This window comes from Varanus komodoensis, unplaced genomic scaffold, assembly GCF_004798865.1.
Source record: "Varanus komodoensis strain SLA01 unplaced genomic scaffold, ASM479886v1 scaffold17, whole genome shotgun sequence".
In the NCBI taxonomy this organism is placed as follows: domain Eukaryota; kingdom Metazoa; phylum Chordata; class Lepidosauria; order Squamata; family Varanidae; genus Varanus; species Varanus komodoensis.
In genome coordinates, this window is record NW_025335505.1 from 11,979,491 (window position 1) to 11,993,376 (window position 13,886).

Below are 13,886 nucleotides of genomic sequence, written 5' to 3' on the forward strand. Positions count from 1 at the left end.
GTAGTCCCAGCTCCAGGGTTGCAGAACCCCAGAGCTGGGGCCCCAAATAACCCCCGGTCGCACCAGCAGGCTCTGGGGTTGCACCTTCAGTTCGTGGAATTCTGCTTTACACACTGTGGAGCTCTTTTAAATGGAGTGCCTAAAGGACCATAGGAAAGGGGGACAGCACTGTATCTCTGACTTCAGACTAACATGGTTCTTCTTGCAAAACAGTTGCTGACAAGGGTATTGTGTCATAAGGCTGCAATCCTAGGCGTGTGGCACTTTGCCCCACTGAATTCAGTGGGCTTTTTTGCAAGTCTGAGTTCTGCAGCGTGGTGCCCACCAGCCTTGTGATATTTTATTAACTTTTTTATTTAATTAGGGTGTACTTCAGTGCAGTCCTTTTTGGATTCGAAGCGGTGGTTTGTCCTCTGGAGTTTAGCTCCCAGCTATGTGTTATATTTAGGTTCTTGGGCAAGTTACTTGTCTCCTAGCCTCTCACCTATTTATCTTTCAGGAAATAAGTGTTTTGTAATGAGGTAGCTATTTTGGAAATTGACAAATCCCCCTCTGGCAATCCATTTTTCCAGCTGTGCTTGGCATTGTGCCCAAACTGCTCTCATTCCCATCTTGCTCTGCAAAGAGAAATGTGACTTCTGCTGATCTAGGGAACTGAAGAGCAGAAAACATCATGCCAGGCTGTTCAAGTCCTGCATTCGGCAGATATTAGGTCTAGAGTGTAAAGGCAATATATGAAAACTTCAGCAATAAGGCTTTCTCTTCAGAACCAAAGTGGGTATCAGTAAGAATCCAAAGATTCACTAGAGATTAAGTTCTGTTGCATATGTAGGCTGGAGATCAAAATTGTTGACCCATCACTTATGTGACTGCTTTGGGCTGTCATGCCAATACTTTCCTTCCCTCAAGTTTAATCTTAGTTGTTGCTGTTTTTTATTTATAAAATTTGTATGCTGTCCAGTTACTTGTGTCTCTGGATGCTTACAACATAAATAAATTGACAACCCACTCTGGTTTCAAGTTAATAAAATACAACAATATTTAAGAATATTAATTTAATTTCAGAATATTAAAACATATTAAAATATTGGCCAAATAAAAAGGTCTTGACCTGGCACCGAAAAACATACAATGACGGCACCAGGCGAACCTTTCTGGGGAGCGCATTCCATAGTTGGGGCGCCACCGCAGAGAAGGCCCTCCTCCAGGTACTCTGTCTCCTAGCATCTTTCACAGAGGGTTCCCGGAGGAGGGCTTCTGTTGCCGATCTCAGGGGTGGGAGGGCAAATAGGGAAAAAGGCATTCCTTTAGGTATCCTGGTCCCAAGCCATTTAGGGCTTTATAGGTAATAACCAGCACCTTGAATTGAGCCTGGAATTCAATGGGAAGCCAATGGAGCTGATAGAGGACTGGGGTTATATGAGAATAACACCTGTTGGAAGAAGATACACATTTAGAAATGTATTAGTTGTTCTTCGTCTGGGCAAATCTTTTGGCTGGCGTGGTGCTATTGCACATTGACAATGGATTTCTCAGTTTAAAATTTTGCCATAGATTAGGCACGTTGAACTAAATGTAAGTGTCTATTTCATTGCTTTTAATGATATTATAAACCATTGCTTTTTGGGAACCATTCTGGGAGCACTGTATGGTTCTTGAATGGTATATAAATAAAAACAATAAATAAATAATAATTCTTTCTCTTCTAGTTCTCTAATATCTCTTGGAGCATCTGTGGGATCAGTAACAAAACAGACCCTGCTTGCTCCCCTTCCACCTGTAGCCCGGCCCTTCCGTGTTTGCAACCATGACAGAAGCAATCGCAGAGGAGTTGTTGCCGGCAGTCTGCAGGAGCTTATTAGTAAGGTATGCCTCTCCTTCAGAGCATAAGCATGAACCTGAATCTGCTTGAACATCTTTTCTCAAACCTCTACCTCTGTTCTCAAGTCCAGATCACTGACTGGAAAGAGCTCTGCTCGGACTCCTCAGAGCAAATGCATACAAACCATAGCCTGTGGACCAGACACCATCCTCATGGTGGTCTGCATTATAGTCCTTCACAGGGGCCCCTGCCCCTGATGTTTCCACCAAATTCCCTCACCCAACGCTCCTAATATGGTTCGCTCTTTCCTCGCTCGTTCCTCACTGTAACAAGAGCAATCTGGGATAGCTAGCACACCTTTGTAGTACTCTGAGATCCCAAGCCAGCATTGCATGCAGCCCTGAAGGCAGAATGGTTGCGCCTGGTTTAGGGTACCTTTCTTACTTCTCAGCTTTGAATTGAGTTACACTGTTTGCTTCAGTAGCAACAATGGATGCTAAGATGTCTTTTCTGCTTAACAAGTGGAGCAGAACCGTGGAGATCCGCCTCACATGTCCCCTTGCATTCAGAAATCAAAGGTGCAGAGCAGGTGTGTATAAAAGGTAGCACTCTGGGTGATTTGCATTAGATCATCATGGGGTTCCGACTCTCATATGCAGCAGAGAAAACTTTCCCCTTAAATGATGCTGCCAAGAAAACATGCTTAGGTGAAAATCAAGAGTGGGCTTTTCAGTGAAGGATTTGTGGGCCTGCTTCTGGTGCTAATCCCAAGTTCTTGGGCTGAGCATGTACTGGGAGCTACCTAGTTTCTTGGTTCTTAATATATTCCTGAGTCACTATGTATATTGTGTAACGTAAAATTTTGGATCTGAATTAACTTGGTGTAGGCCTTGGAGTTCTGAGTGAACAAAGTAATCCAGTAAGTCTAAAGCCCACTATCCCATGGCATGTGATGGCTTTCAACTGCCCTGGCTAAGCCAGGTTAGCAAAATAGGAGATGGCACAAACTCACATCACTGGATACCCCAGAGCATACTTGAAGACACATGGATCACCAACTGTGTTGAAGTTAAGCACATCGAGCTGTTGTCAGTGTCTGGATGGGAGAATACTTGGGAATCCTCTATGTGACTCTTCACTTCAATCTTTCAGTAACAGAGGAGTATAAATGTTATTGTTCAGGTTCTTTGGATAATAGAAGATGAATCTTTTTATGGTGTTGGAGGAAATAGCAACTACTAAAAGTCACAGTAATGTGTCTTTTCCTGGAAGTGTAGTGGCTTTAGAACCGCTAGACATGAGTGCTGGCTTGTATTCCTGAAGATCTTTGGAACCAAAGATCCATCTTCAGCTCTCTCTCCACCTCTGGCAGTCATCATGGAAAGAACCATGCCAGCTGCTTCTCTGAGGTGGGAAGTGACCTCAGAAAAGAGGTTGGCTGGCAGGGAGACGAAGTATTCTAATGGCATTCTGCCCTCTTTCTCTCCCTGTCTGAAGCTAGATGGCTGAAACCAGTCATCAGAGTTATACAGTAGGAAGTGGCAAACACCTCTTATTGAGCTGCCGTGCACTGAGGCCTCATGTTTGGAGGTGTGAGGGGGCATCAAGGGGGCATCCTGCAGGATTATACCATAAGGTATCTTATTTTGAGGTGTGGGTATAAAGAAAGGACTTTCCTCAAGGTTTTTATCTTAGATCTGCTTTTCATTTTAGACATTGGATGCCTTAATAATCACTACTGGAATAATAACACTGGTTCTGGAGGAAGATGGCACAGTAGTAGATACAGAAGACTTCTTCCAGTCCCTGGGAGACAACACACACTTCATGGTTCTGGTGCAGGGTCAGAAATGGAAGCCAGTAAGTGTTACTTTCTAAAGCAGAAGATTGCACAAACAACAAGTTTAGCACACCTGCTTGCTTTTGTGTTGAGAATGTCTGCCATTGCAAGCTAACCTCTGTTCAGAGGGAAGACCTTAGCCAAGCCAAGATGGGTCCTGGCCTGGCTTGCAACCTGCAGAGGAAATTTTAACTTGCAGAGGGCAGTGTTGTTACTTCAGTACGCATAAGCTGAGAAGAGAATCAGTTATCAACATAATGCTCCCAGGCTCTGCTGAAGTGTCCGTAGAGCAATGTAGCAGAGGGTCCACCTGACCTCTTTTCTTAATTCTTGTTCATTCAAACTGATTCCTGAAATTCTGTAAAACAGCTTATCATAGGATTGCCAATTCTGCACCCTGATTCTTGCTTCATTGACCCATAGGAATTCCCTTTCTAAATTCCTTTTGCATCCTTTACTATCCTTATGTCTCATGAACTTTTTCTGTCTCTTCCAGTGGTGCTCTTTGTAGAAAAGCCACCATTCACCTCATATTTAAGAATGGTATTTCCCAGGCAGAAGTACAGTCTGTAGTAGATCTCAGGAATTGTGAACTCCCAAAGGTCTTAAAGCTTAATTAGCAACGTGTTTTTGTAGTTTACTTGTAGTTCAGCATCTAATCAGGTCATGAACAGCAGTGACTCATTGATGATAATTGTTTCAACCCTTCATTGTAACATCATATCACTTTCAGTACAGCAACTCTGTATGAAATACCTGCCACCTTCATCTGTTAGAGTGAATTGTCCATTTCTCCAGAACTTCATGAATGCAAATGGTGCACATTTAGTATTTCATGCATTTTCTTTCCTCTTATCTAGGGGCCGGACTATGGGATCGCAAAAGTAAAGCAGCCAAAGAAAATGGGGGTAGCAAATATCACATTTGACTTGTACAAATTGAACCCGAAGGACTTCATTGGGTGTCTAAACATCAAAGCTACTTTCTATGAAATCTACTCTGTGTCCTATGACATCAAGTGTATGGGAGCAAAGATTGTGCTACGGTAAGGATGAATTTCTAGTAACCATGCAGCATACAAACTAAGCCAGTGTGTTCTAACAGAAACCATTGCTCATTCTTTTACCGTGAGTTGCATAGTCAGAAATCTAGCAAATGCCAAGTATGGAGGACTAATGGGAATTATTATAGTATATCAGTTGCATTAAATTGAGTCTCCTTCCTATCTTAAAGTTCAGACAACCTCTGTTTGGATCATAACAGAGGTCCATCAAGTTGGCTACCATAAGTAACAAGAGGCCATACCAGATGCAAAAAAGGAAGACCACAAGTTTGACATGAGGACGATAGCCCTCTCTTCTGAATATCAGATCCTAAGAAATGCCAGAAGTGTGCTTCCTCTGATCCTGGAGGGTAGTACTTTAAAAGGATTACAGCTATCTAAATTGGTAGATAGCTAAATCTAAATACATGTAAATACCTCTATCATGAGCCCTGCTCTCCCCTTCTTGACCTTAGGCTGCAAAATGTCAAAATATCAATCAGCCTGGAAACCTGTGGGCGACAAACTCGCAAGTGCTTCAAAGCCTCTGTCTCCAATCTCTGATTTCTCAAGATCCCATTTGTCTTCAGAATCTCAGTAATGCTGACCTTAGGATGCCCGCCAAGAGCGGTGGTTGGCGCCATTCGCAGCACTGTCTGTCCTTAGCCTTCTACCATTCAGGTTCCTTGGGTGATCCTAGAAGGGATAAACGTGTACATGTGCGCCGTTGCATCTCTCTTTGTCTTTCTCTGTCTATGCATGGCATAGAGCGCAGAGAATTTTACAGATGACAAGAAAGCAACTTTATTATAATATAATAACTTTTATACATGAAAACCAACTTTATTGCCCTCTATTGCTGAAATCCAATGGCAAGACTGTTTGCATGATCATGGGGGACTTACAAATGTCTAAGTAAGCAGGAAGTACTACTGAAAAATTCTGTCGTGTTTATAGCACGTAGCTTCCATGTAGCCTGAGGTGCCTGAGCCTGCCTAATCTTGGAAGCTAAGCAGCATCAGGCCTGGGCAGAAGTGGGATGGGTGACTTGAGTGTATGATTCTATGATTATTGCTGTCAACTGCCTAGAGACCTTTGGCTATGGGCAGTATAAAAATGTAATAATAATAATAGAGAAATATGTCAGGTTGGGGCAGTGGCTTTCTCTGGAAAGAGTATGTTTGACCTGTTAAGGCAGACTACTGACCTGATCTTACCAGAACATGAAGGAGTATGGTGACATTTGTCTTAGTCAATAACTTACTTTAACCATTTCTGTAAAGAGATAGGAGGCCAGAGGACTTCAAGAGAATTTTATGACAAAATATACACTTAGGACTGCCTCTAAAGCATAAGGAACATTTTAGCTTGGTATTCAGCATGGTACTGTTATTACACTGTGAGAAAACCAAGGTGGGGTACATAGCTCAAACTTATCCTAACAACAGCCCTGTTGGGGAGGTTGGACTGAGAGCCCGTGACTGGCCCAAACTCACCCACTGAACTTTATGATTATATGAGCACCAGAACCCTGATCTCCTAGAGTCCCCATGCCAACAGTCTAACCACTATGCCACACTGGCTCTTAGCTTTTCCAGTTGCTAATAGAAAATGTTTAAAAACCCTATGCTTATTGTCTTTCATCAAAATTCTAAGACTGTTCAGAAGTGCACAAACACAGCAATATTACACATTAACAGAATAAAGGCAGCGTATAAACACAAGCACAGAACTCCACTACATTATGCAACATCTTAAACATCTGAAAGAGAACAATGTTGGTGCCTGGGGAGTCTCCTTGGGGAGCAGACTTCATAACAGGGTTGCAACTGCTGGCATCTCTAACTGGCATTCAGTTTGCCTTGGGGAATAGATGTGCATATGGAAACACAACAGATCATCAGCAGATGATCTGGAAACACAAGCAAGCTGGTGCCCCTTCAAGTATCTGGACCTCCGGTCATTTATAGTTTGAAAGACTGTATTGGTCTGAATTGGGTTGTGACCTAAAAAAGGTGCAGTGCAGTTTTTTCTAAATATAATAGAGTCAAAGTTCTGCCATCCATGTTTAAAGCACTGGTCCACTCTAAAGCAGCTCAGAGGCACGGGCCACAAGCCTTGCTCCAGTAATCTTCCAGTCGAAGCTGAGGGCACCCTTCCAAGAGTGTCTGCAGCTTGAAAGCCTGTCCTAGCTGATAAACCAATGTCTCTAGGAGTGCTGGACTTCAGATTTTAAGGGTCAAATGGAGCATTTGCCTAATAACACCCAGTGGATTTTTTAAATACTGTGCACAATATTTTTAATTAGTACTCAGCAAGCCTGTGTGGCCTGAAGTCAGAGCAGGGCACAGAGCTCTGGGAGGGAATATTAAACCTTTCTGCAACCATTTTTTCCCCTCAGAATTGCCCATACAGTAAAAAAAACAAAAACCTCCTTTGACCCCATCCCCCCCCCCTTTCTACTTCATCTGTGTGTAGAATTTTAGGGGAAATGGGAAGCGTAAAAACTTTCTCCCAGAGTGCAGTGGTCTCAGATTGAATCATGAGGTGTAGTTAGAAGAATTTTTAGCTTGGCTCTAAATAGAAGGAACAAAACTATCTTGTATTTCCAGTTGTGCTGAACTAAGATGCAAGGAAAGTGCAACTGCTGTAGTTCTAGGATGGTGTGTTCTAAAACATAACCTAGAATGCATATTTTTGCAAGGCCATGAAAGGTCAAATTGCCCAAGTAAATGTCTGGTTAGTAGGCACCTGGGATGTGCCAGGTAAAGTAATGCATCAGTGCTGGCTTCTTGCAATGGATCTTATCTTGTTACTAAAATAGCCTAATGCAGGAGTTTCAGGGTAGAGTGAGATATTAGTCTCATAAGCACAATTCTTCCCTGTGAAAATGTGCACAAGCCTTCATAATTATTGAAGAGTAAAATCTGGGAAGCAGCCCAGTTCAGCTAAGAATCTCCCAATGATGCATCAGCAAGGAACCCAATACATGATGGCAGTCCATAGCATGTGCTGCTGTATCACAGAAGGGACAAGTTGGAAGAGGCCATGCACGCCATCGGGTCCAACCCCTTGCTGTTGCAGGACACCATGTTACGCCATCCCTCTCAGATGGCTGTGCATTTGCATCTTGAATGCTCTAGCATTGCAGAGCCCACAACCTCCCTTAGAAATTGGTTCCATTGTTGTTCTGCTCTAACACCCATGAAATGCTTCCTGGCTTCCTGTAACTTGAGGCCGTTATTCCATGTCCTGCACTCTGGGAGGATCAAAAAGAGATCCTGGCCTTCCTCTCTGTGACAGTCTTTCAAGTACATCAGGCACAATCTGAAGACAAGTATACATCCAGAGGAAAGCTTTTGTGCTCCAGACTCTGCTGGCATACATTGTGCATAGCCAGAAGCAGGAGAGCGTGTGTGCATGCGTGCTTTTGTGCAGTGTGTACAATTACTAAGTTAACTGTTGCCATCTTTGCAGGAGAATTCTTCGATTTCTGTCACATGTTGCCCAAGCAACAGGACAATTTCTTCTCTACGCAGGAACATACGTGCTACAATTAATGGGTGACTATGAAGAAAATCTGCTTACAGATGCAAAGCATTAACTAAAATAAGCAGAAAAGCCTTTTAATATCTGTTATCCAGCTGGCACTAGATATGTTTGCTGGAAAATATTTAGCATATTGCATGTTATCACAAGTTAACCTTAGAATCCAGCTGATCAATATGTAAGTAAACTAGCCTTCTTCTTGTGTTGAGGCTTTTATTTAAGCTAATGATGTCATTAGAGTAAATATGATTGAAGTCTTTTTTAATGCAGTGAAAGGTGTTTAAGGAGAACAGTTCTTGTGCCATAAACTTCCAAAATGAAGTCCTGTGCATGGAAAACAGGTATTACTAACTTATATCAACAAATGGCTTTTCTTTATTGATCACTGATCACCATGTGAACAGCCATGTAGCAAATTCTGATTGGAGTCTGTGACTTTTGTAGAAGCTTTTGCAAACCTGTAATAAAGTAATCACTTTCTGGAACTAAATATGACAGTGTTGTGTTTTGCTTTTCATAAATTGTCACTGTTGTTAAGCCGTCTAGCTTGGCCTTTATTGTCCTAACATACTTTTCATCATAGTTGTTGGCTAATGGGTTAATCTAAAGATAAGCTGATTTTAACAGAGGAAAGCATTTGTCTTGGTTGGATTTGGCTTGATGACTTAAACACAAGCTGTTGAGTCTTGACATATCTGAATGCTTCAATAAGAATGTTCTCCCTTGTGTTTTTTTCCAAACTGCTTTCCCAGCATGAGAAGGAATGGAGTCCAAGCTGAGAGGAAAAGGCAAGGTGACTCAGCTGGGAAACTGTCCATCTTTCACCTGGAAGAAAGGACAGAATGGCCCTTTTTCTTCCCTGGTCCCTCTTCCCGTCCCCACACACACCGATTTCAGGAGTACATAGAAAGAAAGCTGTACTTTACAGAGATCAGTTATTAACTCCAGTGTCCACCTTTATCTTGAATTTAACACACCTTACACTAAAGAAAGGCACAATGAAGCCCATGTTCAGCAGGTTTGTCCAAAATGGATTCAATCAGTCTGTAGGTGTGCAAAGATGAGAAGATGTCTGGAAGTAAATGGAGTACAAGACCTGGAGGGTCTTTGGGAGGGGACTGCAAGGGAAACTGAAGTCAGAACCTCCCAGAGCTATTTTTTCTGTCCAGACTTCTGCAGTTCTTGTTGCAACCTGGTGGGACGAAACATGAGGAATCCTCCTGTTGGATGTGAGGAACCATTGGCTATGAATCGGCTATTGGACAGTATAAAATGAAGTAAATAAATAAATACTTGGAGCTTTGGGGTTTGTTTATTTAATTCCGTTTCTATGCCACCTCACAACCTAAAGGTTCTTGGGCAGCTTACAGTGCTAGACCAGCATAAAAACATGAATTATAATAAAACAGTTATTGCTGCACATCTGATCAGTGGACTTGTTCAAACATTTGTTTTCTCCCCTCCATCCCACCAATTTCTTTAAGAAAGTATCGCTTATACTTAGAGATGCTGCAAATCTTCAAGAAAAGGCACTGTGGAAAAATAAGAATGAAAGCAACCAGAAGCTGTATGTTGTCATAAGCTGACCATGTAACAAATTGAAGTAAGCCGATTATGTAGTCATGGCAGGGGAGCCTTATGGGCTTTATTGCTTGCAGAGGGGTATTTCTTTGCGACTTCCGCACTCACTTTCTTGCACAACACATTTAAAATGTCAATTTGGAAATTAAACCAACTGTGCTGGATTACTCAGACTTGGACTAAATAAACCCAAATGGTTTGATAGTTGTAATTATAACCTCCTGCTATTTTATCCCTTATGGATGGGCTCGGTTGTCAGGACAATGCTCAGAGCAACTTAAGAAAAAGTTCACTGCTGCTTGCTTGTGTATTTTACAAGCTGTGAATCATATTTACCCTTTTTTCTGTCTTAAGAAGAGCTTTGTGAAGCTCAAAGCTTACAGTCTCTTTTATCCAATAAAAGATACAGCTTTAGACACTGCTTCTCATCTGCTTTATTAGCATTAACTTAGCTTTACATGGTGAAAAGGTGCTGCTTGATGGACACGTTGAGGTGGAGAGGCTGTTCAAGTTACTTATTAAGTTAGCCTATAGTTTTGTTTCCAAATGGTTCCTTTTTCTTCCCTGCATATCAGGAATGTTTGTGATTGTAAAAAATTATACCTTCCATCCTGGTGAAAAACTAATTAAAGGGCTTATTAGTTGTTTTAAAGTGTGTCGAAAGCCTGTCCTTGCCTTTAAATGGGAGTTTGGTCTCTAATGTTTGCTTTGTGTATGCTATATTTTACAGGGGAGAAATTGAAGGTGTCATATTTATGCAAGCTCTAACTTATATTCAGATTTTAGGATGTAGTTGCACTTTGTTCTCCAGACACGGCAAACAGTTGATAAAAACCACATGATTTAGTTCGTGTGATGTGACAGATCTTCACGGCTGTTACATCATGCCAGGTGATCATGGGTGCTGTTTTTTGCATTCCTTGCCAAGGCTTGTAGTATGAACCATGGTGGCAGAGGCTGCTTGAGGTTTAGACAATTCTCAAATAATCCATGGCTTGTTTTAGGGTTGTTTGAGGTTTGTCCAACCTTCAGACAAGCTCTGCTGCCTGGGTTCATTCACATGACAAAACACAAGAATGGCAACTGCAGGCCTCCGGTACAATGCGGTAGTCCCATGGGTAAATTAAGCCACAGTTAGCTACTGTGATGTACAAACAGGCCTTTTCTGTTGGTCAGCTATACACCTAGATATCCATGGCAAGTCATTAACACCTTACAGGTTACAGTCACTCTAACTGACCAACAATAATAATTACCAGGAGTGTTAATCCCATTCAGTGCTGAATAATGTTACCAACTTTTCTAATACGTAATCGCCAATTACTTGTTTTGTGTAGAAAATTCAAGATACCATTGGCCTTGAATTCTGGCTGGATGCAGGATTTTGCTCTGGCTTCAAAATGGCTATTTTCCTTGCTTTTCTAGGCCCTCTTAATTCTGAGACTTGCATCAGGTGCTTTTCAAGGCAGAAGCCTTTATTCTCCACCATCATTCACCCTTCCTAAAGAGTTCACAGATTCAGTCCATATTGGTAAAAGTCACCACAAATAGCTCCTACATATCTCCAGTTTGACTTCTATTTTAATCTTTATTCAGAAAGGGATATGTTATAAGATGTATTTTTATTTACTTGATACCCATGTATTATCTTTTGTAATAACCAAATATTTTAAAGTCAAAATTGTAGTTACAAAATTTATAGAAATGATCATCATGATCATGATTATGTAAGGTCAATTGGTATCTTTTTCTTTCTTTTTCATGTTACTTTTCCTTTGCTTTTTTCCTTTTATATATAATAATAATAATCCAAACTGGATGTTGCAGGTTCTAGTCCAACAGATTCTGGCTGACAGTAATAGCAGTGCATGTTGAATGACAGTATAACATGCGGGCAGCAAATACATACATAGCAGCATCCTTCAGCACTTTCATTCATTCCTGCAACACACAACACCTCAGAACAAGTGCAAGACCACCAGCCTCATCCCAGATGGTGGTATGGCTCTGTCCTGCTGCGTCCCACTCCAATTTTTTTTCTTTCTGTATGGAAAGAAATGTGGAAATGACAGAACAGTATTCTCAGTACAACCCCAGTGAATACCAGACAGCATCTAGCAAACACTGTTATATGCTAAAACATATCAATAAACCCTGAAATTTTGTTCTTTTAATATCATGCTTATGTTTTCCCAATTAATGTTGCCTGTATTGTAGCAGATCACAGCACAAAGATTGCATTTAATACATTGTTTTAACACTGAATCCCATGTGAAACCAAAGAGGGCAGAAATAGTTTTGCAAAATGAATAAACATCCCGTTTTAATGTTGCCAATGCAGAGATTACAATTGTGCCTTTGCTCTCCTTTCTCAATGCAGTGCATTCTGTTGAGCAAGTGCCATGTAATGTAACCCCATGTTCTGGACACACTATTTAACAAATGGACTTTGAAATGGATTTTTCAGTGTGGGCAGGCCGGACCTTGGATAATAGAGGCCATACTGACCTCTGCGCATTCTCAGCATTCATATGCCTCTAAATCATATGTATGGTAACATTGCTAACAGTTTTCATCTGTGTGTTAACAACTGGCTTCATCTCTGAAGAAAATGTTTCCAAAATAAATCACATGCAAGTATGTGACAATTCCTCTCTATGTGAACATTTATTATATTCTTTCATGCTCTGCTGACAGATGTGGCTTTCCTCATCTTAGCTCTGGTCAAGAATTCCCTGTCTGAGAGAGAGAGAAAGGAGAGAGAGCAGTGAAGTGACCAGGGTTATATCGCTATAACTTTACAAAGCTATATAGTCATTTTTAAAATAGATGTAGCTATTTTAAAGTTGTAGCTTCTGTTGCGGTGTTTGTCTCGAATCCATTGGTCAGGCACTGTGCCACTCCTTCTGTGGATAACATATCAGCAAATAATTTCTTGAGTGGCCTCAGAAGGTTGAGGTTGTAACCTGTTGTAGAAAGAGTTAGAAGTTAACCATTGTTGCAGGAGATAAAGAAAATGATCGTGAAGATTAGTTGAATGAATAAGCAGGCCCATTAGAAGCCATGTGAATGTGGAAAATTCGAGAAGTTATTGCAACCTCTCCCTTTGGCTATAAGGGAGCATGTATTAAGAGTCATCCTTTTCTCTTTCCTTTGTAAATGGTATGAAAACCTAATTATTCAAACAATATTACTCGCCGCCTTATGCTGGCCCATGTTCATTACATGCGTGGAGAATGGGGCTAGGACAGCATACTGTCTATGCAGAACAGTGTGGGAATTGTATGGGCTTTGTACAGATGCTGAATTTGATGGACAGTTATTACAGTCAACAAATACAAGCAGATATACCCTTTCCCTCAGGAACATAATGGTTATTTGCATGACCCTGATTTGGGGGAGGGGGTGGGGGGAATGTCACATCTCAAGTGCTTTAGCCCTGGTTTTTTAGGATTAGCCTAAAGGAAACTCAAACACAAGGGGACAACAGAGATTGGGCAGGAGGTAGAACCTTATCTTCTGGGGAGAGCGCCTGACTCCACCAAAATGAAGGGCTAGCTACCTGTTCTGTCTTGTACCCTTGCCTGCCATTAAATATCATGTTAATGCATCACTGTGGGAGCCAGTCTTTTAACGGGGAGCCAGTCTTTTAGAGCAAGGAGGGAGCAGAAGATAGCTACTAGAATATCTGTGGTAGTTTCTAGAAGAATAGCAAAAATATCTGACTGTCTGCTATTTAATAACAGGGGCAACAGAAATTGGGATGTTTAATAAGGAAAGCCAAAAGTGAATTTTGGCATTAAAGGACTATGAACAAGGTTAAGTTTTGAAGATGAAAAGAAATTCCTAGAATCAGAGACACCCTGTTCTTTAAATATATGTTTGCACCTGGCTGTAGGGGTTTTGCAAGCAGGAACCTGGGTGAGAAGGGCAGAGCAGTTGCAGCCAAATGAAGAGGGAGTTCCCAAAGGCAGCAAAGCCAGCTTGGTGCTTTTTCAAGCAAACAAAATAATACGCATCACCAAGTGCAGAGAAAACTGTCACTGGTCTTT

General features: G+C 41.4%; 2 protein-coding genes across 3 annotated transcripts in view; both read left to right on the plus strand.

Annotated features, from left to right (window-relative positions):
* Nucleotides 1-1,831, plus strand: part of IMPA2 (inositol monophosphatase 2) — a 27,228-nt gene extending 25,397 nt beyond the window's left edge. Inside the window, exon 9 of the transcript XR_006414341.1 lies at nt 1,710-1,831. The gene's annotated coding sequence lies outside the window, so the exon portion shown is untranslated. The remainder of the gene's footprint in view (nt 1-1,709) is intronic.
* CIDEA (cell death inducing DFFA like effector a) overlaps nt 1-8,743 on the plus strand; it is a 10,696-nt gene extending 1,953 nt beyond the window's left edge. For both annotated transcript variants that reach the window (XM_044426391.1, XM_044426390.1), the window contains exons 2-5: nt 1,710-1,866; nt 3,536-3,682; nt 4,523-4,707; nt 8,182-8,743. In XM_044426391.1, the coding sequence (XP_044282326.1) occupies nt 1,710-1,866; nt 3,536-3,682; nt 4,523-4,707; nt 8,182-8,308 (616 nt within the window). In that variant the 3' untranslated portion in view covers nt 8,309-8,743. The remainder of the gene's footprint in view (nt 1-1,709; nt 1,867-3,535; nt 3,683-4,522; nt 4,708-8,181) is intronic.
* The last annotated feature ends 5,143 nt before the right edge of the window (nt 8,744-13,886 follow it).